The sequence below is a fragment of the Galendromus occidentalis genome, unplaced genomic scaffold (genome assembly GCF_000255335.2).
Source record: "Galendromus occidentalis unplaced genomic scaffold, Mocc_1.1 scf7180000077374, whole genome shotgun sequence".
In the NCBI taxonomy this organism is placed as follows: Eukaryota; Metazoa; Arthropoda; class Arachnida; order Mesostigmata; family Phytoseiidae; genus Galendromus; species Galendromus occidentalis.
The window spans coordinates 1-10,541 of record NW_003805362.1 but is presented as its reverse complement, the minus strand read 5'-3'; the positions used below and the strand labels follow the sequence as shown (position 1 = coordinate 10,541).

Sequence of the window (10,541 nt, the reverse complement as noted above, 5' to 3'; positions counted from 1 at the left end):
CCATATTCATCAACTGAACTCGACGGAGCGGTCGATGTCGTAACGATATCACCTGCTGGAGTGGTTGAAGAAGGTTTATGGGTGCTCGTACTAGTCAACACCGGTTTACCGGTAGTAGTTGTAGGAAATGATCGAACAGTCGTAGATCGAGAAGGAGGAGTGGCCCTAGTAGCCCGAGTGGTCCGATAAGAAGATGATGGCTTTATCGTAGTACTCGAGAAGAAAACTCTAGAAGGATGAGCTGTAGCAGTGCGAATATGCGAAGCTCTGCCAGAGATCGGCATCTCAGTAGAAATGATTCGCTGCCACTCTCGTCGATAGCTGAAATCCATCCTCGGGGGCGACGTCGTGGTAGATCTTCGGTACTCCTGTACCACCACACGTCGAGATGGATATCCAGACTCAGCTGAACTGGGCTGATACGGATGACGTTTGTAGAAAGGAGAAACCGTCAGTCCGGGGGATCGAAACACCGGCTTGGATGTCGTAGTAGTGGATGTCGTGGAGGTAGAGACAGGCGCGAGAGTCGATGGAACAACGAAGCTGTTTGGAGTAGTGGATTGAACGATGGGAACCTCAGAGGACTCAACCGCACGGTTCTCAACCGTCGTATTTGGAAGCTGAATGAATCCTGAATGAGCTCCCGAATGTGAACGCTTCGCTGGGCTCGCTCTGTGAAGTTAACCCGGCTCGGAATTGCCAAAGTGGATCGCTGAGAAAGAAGGGAAAATTTTCTGTAACCCTATCTGTGAGCCACACTGATGCTCAGTAACTTTTCGTGAGTCCCAGAAAATTAACTTACTTAACAGAGCCCCTAGGAAGAGCAGCGTTACCACTACGAATCCAGCCATGTCGGCCAAACTCGAAAAACGCTTCACTGGAAACACCATTGCTGATCGAGATTCGGATATGCACTGACTGAATCTAAGTCGATCTACTCGCGCGGAACAAGCGCCGCCGCCGCGATCGCGCTCTCATGAACGAGAGCTGTTTGTGTTGACTCTCCGAAACTCTAAGGAGCCGACAAGAGTATCTATAACATTTGGGGATTGCTAGGAAACCGCAGATCAACGACTGGCCATAGTTATAGCCTGAAAACACCTGAACTGGCGCCAATGGGTTCGAATCAAGAAGCCTTGGTTGCGCAAAAAAAATTCCCCCATCTATTCCACTCACACATATAGAGATCCCCCTTGGCACATACTCCAATCGCGGCGCTCAACCGAGGATCTTGGAGAGTGCAGGAGGCCTCTCTCGGCACAGGGGCATCCGATCTCAGCAGGGCGCATTTGCCCTCGGCACCAGACCGACAAATCCAGAGACCGTCACCGCGCACGCAGGCAAGACCGTTCAGATCCAGCCTTGTAGCCGGGGTACGCAACAAACCCGCACCGGTTGTCTCATTCGTCCCGGGCTCTAGGAATACAAAATGAGTGAAGGATACTTAATTGCGACGTTGAGAATGACGAGAATATACGAATAGCATATCGAAACCCAGACTCTGGGACGGATCGGAACTTACGCCTGAGCATTGCTCCAATCAACGTCAGAATCAACAGCAGCATGACGACATACTTGAGTATCGCCAACAGGCGATCTCCGAGCAACCACTGAAGGGCACTCAACCACATGTCAGAGGACGACCAGGGTCCCACGACAGTGCTGGTGCTCGACGAAGAATCGTCCTGAACAGGGGCGGTGGGCTCAATTCCTTGCGGAACCTGGAGGATCTCTTGAGACACTCTGGTGACGATCTGGGGCAAGGTGGAGTCAGTATTGGCCATTGCGCACTTGGATTCGGAACGATGTCGAATTTTCTTGCTTCGAACAGAATCAGACCTGCTTGAACTAGGCATGATGAGAAGCAAGAGGCACTGAGCCCCTCTTCAATAGCCGAGCCCCGAGAGGGCAAATTAGGGAGTGAGAAGCGACAGAAATTATCGCGTTTCGATCTCGAAGTCTTTGCCGAACGACTGACATATCTCATGACAAGTTTGACAAAAATATGGTAAGCTCAGATTCTGAGCAATAGACATCGAGGTGCAGATCGTCTCCAGATGTCAGGAACTAGAAGCAATCTGAGCGTCTCTACTGTGCCTCAAATGTCCCTCTCTCAAGCACTCCACGAATCTGCGTCGAATCCACGAGTCTCTGACTCGAGTCTGGCTGACTCGACGGAAATAACTCGGAAATTCTCATCGCATGCGAAAGACCTATTTATTCTAAGAAAATGAAGTCAGAGCGAACCGCAGCGAAAGGCTACACGGCCAATGGGGGAAAATGATGAGTATTGTCCATTTCACCTTTCGCTCCAGAGACTGAAGACCTCAGTCTGTAACGATCACTGACCGGTCACCACTTAACCCGTTCACAGTGTTTTCAGTATGACCCATATTCGGATGCCCTTCTGTGCTCAACCCTCTCCTGTGACTCGCTATATATAATATATAAGGACAATAAACCTCGGCCAGCTAAGGGGGAGCCCAAGACTGACTCTAGTATTCCATGTGATCATTCTAGCCGAGGTATCAACGAAATACAAACATCTCTTCAATGAGTTCGGCCCGCGGGTTTTAGCTTCTTTACCCCAGTATTTGAACATCTATGTTACGTGCTCAAAATCTGGTGAGCTAACGAAAAATTTGGTTCAGAAATGGTCTGAGGGGGTGTTCGGACCCGTTGTGGATCGCCTTCATGGGAAGAAGTGTGTACTCTATGTTGATTCGTGGGGTGGTCACACAGATGAGGACCTGTATGTCGTGGTCACATGGTGGTGTAGATGGACGTCTGACGTCCGAGGTGTGAGACGGACCTTTGAGGTGTAAGACGGATGTCGGAGGTGTGAGATGGATGTCGGAGGTGTAAGATATAGAGGAGTGTGTGACGAGTAGTCGGTGAGGACGGTCGCACAGCGACTGGAGGTCGGCTGTGGCGGTCCCTGTGTGTGTCAAATAAACTAGAGGTGTCAACCGTTGGTTCGTGAATACCGAGGTCTTCATTTGCCGTATCCCAGGAAGATAGCCCCCCGACATGTACAAGTTGCGCGATAAGACTAATCTGATAGAGGTTTTCCCGCCAGGCTCCACAAGCATCTTGCAACCACTGAACGTATTCTGCTTCCCTCAATGGAAAGATTTTGCGAAACGTGTAACGGAGAACTGTGTGCCCTACGACATCCGCACGGACCGACGAAACGATGTTCTCCGGTCGCAGTCCTTGATATTCAATCAGTTTTGTCATCCGCAATTCCGACCGATGTGGCTGTGTGCCTGGCGAAGAAGCAGTTTCGATGCTCCACGGGTGGAATTTCCGAGCCTAGCAGAGATGCTCTTCTATGTGAACGAAGCGTGTTCATCGGCGACCTGTTCACTGTGGCCCTTCATAATCTGCGGCTATTGTAAGGAGACACTATGTGTCAAGTATTTCTACGTCGATTATCATTTCTGCAACGAAAATACGCAATGAATGTATGGCCGTTCTATTGTCCGGGAGCCGGGAGGTCCAGTCGGCTTCCTTTTTCTCGGGCAGAGTGCTTTCCAGATCATCCGGCATCATTCTTGAATCCCTTCTTCGAGAAAACACCCTTTTACGGTGAAAAACCCTGGAAATACACCTCGGATTTATTCTCGGTGGGACTATCATCTGGGCAAAGTTTCAGAAAACTCGGCGTGGGGCAGTTCCTAATGTTCTCTTTGAGTGCACGGATTTATTTGTGTCACCAGATGGCGATCGATCGGGGGCGCCAAAATTGAAAGCTGTCATTTACGCATCTCGTTTGATCATCATATTATACTTGATACTCCCGCCAAGCGAGATGCCACAAGTTACACATTCAAATCACATGAACAGAGTATACAATACATTCAGGATCCTTGATGACTTGGGCTTCAGGCTCGGTCGGTGTTTGGCCTTCGAGCGTCGGACTCTCGGTTCCTCTTCCCGAATCCGCGTTGCTGACCTCGAGCGGGATTAGTAGGTGGACAGCGCGACGCGAGGTTCTCCCATTCTGGAACTTCACCGTATACGTTCGGATATGTTTGTCTCGGCCCTCGTGCGCCTCTATCACTCGTACCAAAGGATAATTTTGCCGGGGTCGATTATCGTCCACAAGTATGCACACGTCACCGATCTTGATCGACTGCGTCTCGTGACCCCAAGTCTGATTCGCTCCACGAAGCAAGGCAATGTATTCGCGCCACCACCTGACCGAAGGGGATTTGAAATACGTCGTTCGCTCCATAAGCTGTTTTCTCAGAGCGCCTCCCGCAGCGGGTTCGTCGTTGCGGAGCTCGTCGATCGGGAGAACGACAGACGTCTGCTAGCCAGCTGAGTAAACACGTGCGTAAGTCAGTGCTTCAGAAAATTCTGAAAAAACAGTGTTAGTGACGACGAAAACTATTGTGAGCGTTGCCAGAGTGATTCCCAGGAACCAGAGAAAAAACTGTGTGACTAAGAAGACCGGAGCAGTGCCCAATCACCGGTTTTGGGAATAAGCACAACCGGTGAGACTAAGTCTAACGACCGTCATAGTGAATAGGTGAAAAAACTACGAAACTATGGCAAATCAACAAGAACCAAGGTGGATGCAAAGGCCGACCGGGTCGGAGAAAAACTTCACGGTGGGGTGTGCCCAACACTGGCCCCGTCCTACACGGACAAAATGAGAGCGGATTACTGCTGCGCGTCGGAGGTAACAAAACTCAGGGACGAGATCACGGCCCTAAGACTGCAGCAGATGCACCTGCAACAAACCGAGATGGAACATGAGGATACCCTTCTCGGAGAAGATTATGCATCCTCATCGGGGGGAGCACAGCAGGTGCGAGCCCCGGAACGAGGCGCGGATGCAGAGAAGGAGGGACAGTCCGAACGGTTGACCGCAGAAATCAACTCGCCGGCAATACTGTTCTTCGGAGATAGGACCCTTGCGGCCCTCAGACGACCGAGAACCAAAGGCAACATATTTAGTGTCTTTGGTGGCTCGAAGTACGTCATATGGAGAGACCACCGGTCCAAATGCGTGAAAGAAACGTGCGCGGAGATAGTGAAAACAGTGGAACTGTACAAAGATACTGAGTTCCATGTAGTCATCTCATCAGGACTGAATGACATCGAAGAGGCGAAAAAAGATCACACAGTACTGACGGTCCAGGGAAAAATCCTGAAGCCGCTCAGAATACTGATAGCCATGATGACCCGGATAAAATGTGGATAACAATGATCGAGGACCCAAGATGTGGAGTCACGCCTAGTGTCAACCAGAGCATGGTCGAGTCGGAGCAAGTGCAGCAAGGAATGATTAAAGTCCTTGATGCCAGAGAAATGCCCCCAGAGGACTTCGTTCGCAGGCAAGCTAGAGACAACCCAGAGCCTCTACTGCCTGAATGACAAGGGAACGAAGGATCTAGAGATCCTCATTACCCAACACTTACGGGAGGTAGCCGGTTTCTCGTCCCGAGAAATGGAGATGAGGACCACAGCCGGAGCCACCGATTTTGAAGAGCGGAAGGAGTCGATTCGGAGACTGCTTGGGACCCCAATGCAGTCTCAGACTGACGACGCTGTGTTTGAGTACATGGCCGCAATGTTCCCTACCGTGGAGAAAACCACGATAAGGTTCAAGAGCAGGCCCCAAGTACAAGGATAAGAACCGAATCAACCGGGGACGTCCGGGGGAGACGGTCAAAACCCACGGAGAGAGCGAGACGAAAGATCCGTTCGATTCGACCCAAGAAAGAACAATAGGAAGAGATCAAGATCTAGGGCTCAGGGCGGACGAAACCGCAGCGGGAGCCGCGACAGATAACCGGTACCTTGTCAGCCTCGGGGACAATATGCGCCGCCGGAGGACAGACAATACCGAGGAAGACCACAGAAGAGATCCTTGGATAGACCTCGAGGGAGTTCCAAATCCCGAGAGGACTCCCGCAGAAGACCGCAACAAGTGTACTAACAACCACAACAGCGGCACCTGGAGCATCAACAACAACAACCGCAGCAACAAAACAGGAAGCCAGAAGACCTACCGGGCGGAGGACAGATCCGAACGGTAGGAGCACCACGACGCTCCTAACAGAAAGAGAACACGACACCATCGTCGAAGGGGAGGCCGGGCTGGCGAACGAACACATCCAGTGTCACTTCTGAGATTCGCTGCATTAAACCTTAATGGTGCGCGAACCCATAAGAAAAAATGGGCGATGGCTGAACAAGAACTACTACGCGACCACGGAACGGAAATACTGTTGGTAAGTGAATCTAGACTTATGGACAGAGAGAAACCTCCGAGAATCCGAGGATTCAAGTGGCTGGGGAAAAATAAGAATGGACCATCGGGGCGGTCAGCTTCCGGATGGATTAGATTATTTCATATGCAATGACGAGGTATTGAGAACTTGTCAAAGGATGGAAGTAGATGAAAAACGGGAATGTAGTGTCGCGTATCGACGACACGTAGATAGTGCCGCGTGAGGCCGGAGACGTGCAATGTGCAGTGCAACACTGTACCTGGAGAATCCGGAATAAACCACAGCGTGGCGTGCGCGTCTTGACCCAACAGTATTGGCGCAGTCGACTCATTCTCGGTGGAAAAAAAAACGGAGACCTGTGTTCACTCGAGGAAGCGTGGAAACCATGTCGAACATTCCAGCACCGCCACCGTTCTTGGCGTCGCCCGGGGAACCAACCATACCATGGGAAGACTGGTTCGAAGTCTTCTCGAGTTACCTGGTGGCACGAGGTGACGTGGTGCAAGACGATAGGAAACAAGCGCTGCTCATGTGCTGTCTCGGTATCGAGGGCCAAGCGCAGTACAGAGCCATCAGGGATCGACCGGTGGCGACATCCGACGGCCAGCCGTTACCAACAGAGTACGACAGAATGAAGGCTCGGCTGGCGATTCGATTCAGTGACACGAAGGGATTGACGGCCATTCGGTTCGAATTCCGTAATCGTCGTCAACTACCAGGCGAGCCGGTGATGGAGTTTGTGGCTGCATTGCGTCGGCTAATCACGAAATGTGCGTTTGTGAATTATGGACCAGATCAAGCTCTGAAGGAACAGATAGTCATCGGCTTGGCGGATGCGAAGATGAGGGAGCGCTTACTCATGGATGGAGATAATTACGAGGTTGAACAGGTGATAAACTCGGCGCTGAGAATGGAGAAATCGGCGAAAGAGGCTGGGATGTTAGCGGAGGTCCCCTCAGAGGCAGTCCTCGCGATTGAAAAGACGAATTCACGGCCAGTGGATCGATGTTCGAACTGTAGGAGATTGGACCATGATTCGTCATCAGCAGCGTGCCCGGCGAGAGAAGCGTCGTGCCGAGCGTGTCAACTCAAAGGACACTATGCGGGATGCTGTCCGGCGCTGAAGAAAGCGAATACGAGCAAGGTCAGGAATAAATCGTCCTTCGTGTATGCTTTGTCTCGTGATTCTGGCGAATTGAGCATTGAGATCAAACTGAACGATCGAAAAGTGAAATTCCTTGTCGACACAGGAGCAGGAGTCAGTATCGTTCAGCGGGATTTAGTTCGGAATCGATTGGGTGATCTCCGAAAGTGTGAAAGAAGTCTGAGAACATATTCGGGGGAACCGATCGAAATCTTAGGAGTATTGAAGTGTGAGCTCGAGTTCGAGGGAAGGCAATGCGAGTGCGAGGTCGTGGTGGTACCTTATGGGAGGTCGATTCTTGGAAGGGACGCGCAGGCGGGATTATCGTTGGAATTGCGTTACAATCGCGGGAACGTCGAATTAATTAACGAATTTATACTATCCAGGTCGAGAAGATTGAGAATGAGAGCACCATCAGAGGAGAATTTCCAACGGTTTTCTCGGAAAAGATGGGTGTTGTCAAGAATGTTCATAATTCAAACCTCGCGCGCGTTCCGATCCCATGGATAGCAGACAAAACTAAGAATAAAACAAGTTCGTACAGCGCGGTCTCGCGTAGAGCACATGCCTCGTGATTTCACCAAAAAATCACCTTGTCGCTTCCCGAGCGCGGAAGAATGAAAACACTGGTATTCGGATGTACCGATAATCTTCCGGTCGGTTAGGGATTAGGGATGAAACCCGGGGAGAAAAAGGGTTGAGGTTTGATCGCGGCTGCACCGTGTTATCTCAAAACGTTGTCTCTGTGCTCGTTCGATATCACACGAGCGCGTCAACCTCTCCTCTCCGCCAGGCGGCTCTCCCTCCGAGCGGTCGAGTTAATTTTATTCTAATACATTCATTTCTATCCACTATCGGCTGGTCGCCGGGTCGCTGATCCGCGACACTCTCCCCCCGTAGTCGGCACAAGGCGACTACTACCTAGAACCTGATTATGCCCAGACCTATCGCTAATTGAAACGACTCTCTGGACGAGCGGAGAAAAGTGAGCAGGTATACGAAGATCCGAAGCGTCCCAACCGCGCCGACCGCCGCGAGCGAGTCACGAGTGTATGCATTCTTACCGTGAGCGACTTCCGAAGGGTCGTCGCTCCGTACTGTTATTATTGTATTTCCAATGGGTAAAGAAGTTGTATCGGGCGCTTAAAGATGCGGCCGTCAGGGAATTTAACGAAGCAGGATCTCGGACGGGAGTCCGTTCGTCTGCCTCCGAAGAGAGCTGTTATTCTGACTAGAAGCCAACGTGCGCGGGAGGGGTTAGGGTCCTCCAAAAGACAAAGATCTCCCACCCTTAGAGGTCTCGGGTCAACTGGCTTCCGCCAGTGGGCCGACCTTAGGTAAGGGAGGTATTCCCTGAGAAATCGTCGCCAAAACGAATTCAAAATTGACTGCTGGTGCCTCCAGCGAGCTGAAAGGACTGCCGCACCCGTGGCTGTTGGCGAGATTGGATTGTTTCGCGTGTCTGGAAGTATCACTCTCGCTGGTTTCCCGAAAATGAGATCCATAGGCGTGAGAGCTTCCGGTTCGTCTGGATCGAGGGAAACCACCGTCAATGGTCTTTGGTTCACCATGTTTTCGATGTCGGAAAGGATGGTTGCCAGCTCGCCAAACCTCGGAACGTTCGTACCCAGAACTTTGCGTAAAGGTCGTTTAACAGTCTGAACCAGGCGTTCATACCAGCCGCCATGCCATGGACTACGTTCCGTGATGAACTCCCAACGGATGTCGAATTTTGCCAGAGCTTCCTGCACGCACTTGGACTTGATGTGAGACCTGATCAGAGCAATCTCTTTCTCGGCACGTTTGAACGTGAGAGCGTTGTCTGATATGATTTTCACGATGAATGGGAACCGATTGAAGAACCTCCTCAGCGCCAACAAAAACTGGTAGCACGAGAGATCGGGCACCAGTTCCAGGTGGATTGCTCTCGTCGATGAACAGACAAAGAGGCAAATGTAGCTTTTCGATTTCGAATTTCCCTCTGTCTTAACGGAAATGGGGCCTGCAAAGTCGGCGCCAACTATCCTGAAAGCTGCGTCGGACCCGATGCGGAATTCTGGCAGCGGAGGTGTGACCTCCTCGGCGCGTTTGGCGTTGAACTTGAGACAAACCTTACAGCCTTTGATTGTACTCCTGGCTAGTCTGCGAGCTCCCAATATTAGCACCCTCGTGCGGAGATGATGCAGGATTAGGTTGACCCCTCCTGAATGACAACAGAGAGCACAGTGAACCCACAAGATGTAGAGGGACACCGCTGGATCTGAACCGGGCAATATAATCGGGCACTTTTGATCGAATGAAAGCTCGCTGGAGCGCTCGAGACGGGACCGACACCGGATGAGTCCGCTATCGTCTATGAACGGTCTTAGTTGGAACAGCCTGCTCGTCTTCGAAACGTTCGAGAGACCATTCTGAAGCTCGCTTTCGAAGTGGACTTCTTGAATATTACGGAAAAGCCGTAACTGTGTCTCCGCGAACTCTTCTGAGGACACGTGAGGTGCCGTTTCAATGGCCCGTTTCCGGGTCCGGTTAACGAAACGGATTACAGAAGCCAGTGACCTCACTAGCTTCGACCATGACGAAAATCGTACCGCGTCGATGATCATTTGCGGTGGAATCTGCGTGCTCGCAAGAGCAACAATTTTCTTTTCTTCCGAAAGGTTTTCCGGATGGCTCGGATTGCTGAGGATATGTTCGAAATCCGTAGGGAACGGGTTTGTCAGGAAAGGAGGTCCCGAAAGCCAGATCGAAAGCGTGTCCGGGTCGGATAAGGGTGTGCCTCTGCTTAGTATGTCCGCAGGATTGAGCTCTGACGGGATGTACTTCCAGTCCCTCGGACTGGTCCTCGATCGAATTTCCGAAACTCTGTTTGCCACGAAGGGCTTCCATCGGTCTGCCTCGCTGCGGCACCAACCTAGAACGGCGGCGTTGTCGCAGTGGAAGGTCGATCCGTCGAAATCGAGCGTGGACGAATGGATGATTTTCTCGTGTAGTCGAACACCGATCAATGCTGCTAATAGCTCTAGCCTGTGGATGTTTAGATTACCCTTCAGGGGCGCGACCCTCGATTTAGCGATGAGGAAGGAAACCCTGACTGAGGAATCCTCGCGGATCTCCTTTGAGTAGATTACTGCGCCGTACGCGGACAT

The 10,541-nt window shown here is 51.3% G+C and overlaps 2 protein-coding genes across 2 annotated transcripts; one reads left to right on the top strand and one right to left on the bottom strand.

The window, feature by feature from the left end:
* The first annotated feature begins 6,633 nt into the window (after nt 1–6,633).
* Nucleotides 6,634–7,792, top strand: LOC108864132 (uncharacterized). The gene is made up of 2 exons (XM_018639135.1): nt 6,634–7,621; nt 7,779–7,792. Exons 1-2 carry the CDS (start codon nt 6,634–6,636, stop codon nt 7,790–7,792), a joined length of 1,002 nt encoding a protein of 333 aa, XP_018494651.1.
* Nucleotides 7,793–8,495: 703 nt separating this feature from the next.
* On the bottom strand, nt 8,496–10,419 carry LOC100901023 (uncharacterized; the record flags this gene model as incomplete). The annotated part of the gene is made up of 1 exon (XM_029111171.1): nt 8,496–10,419. A coding segment is annotated over one exon (1,924 nt), but the record flags the coding sequence as incomplete, so codon positions are not given.
* Nucleotides 10,420–10,541: the final 122 nt, after the last annotated feature.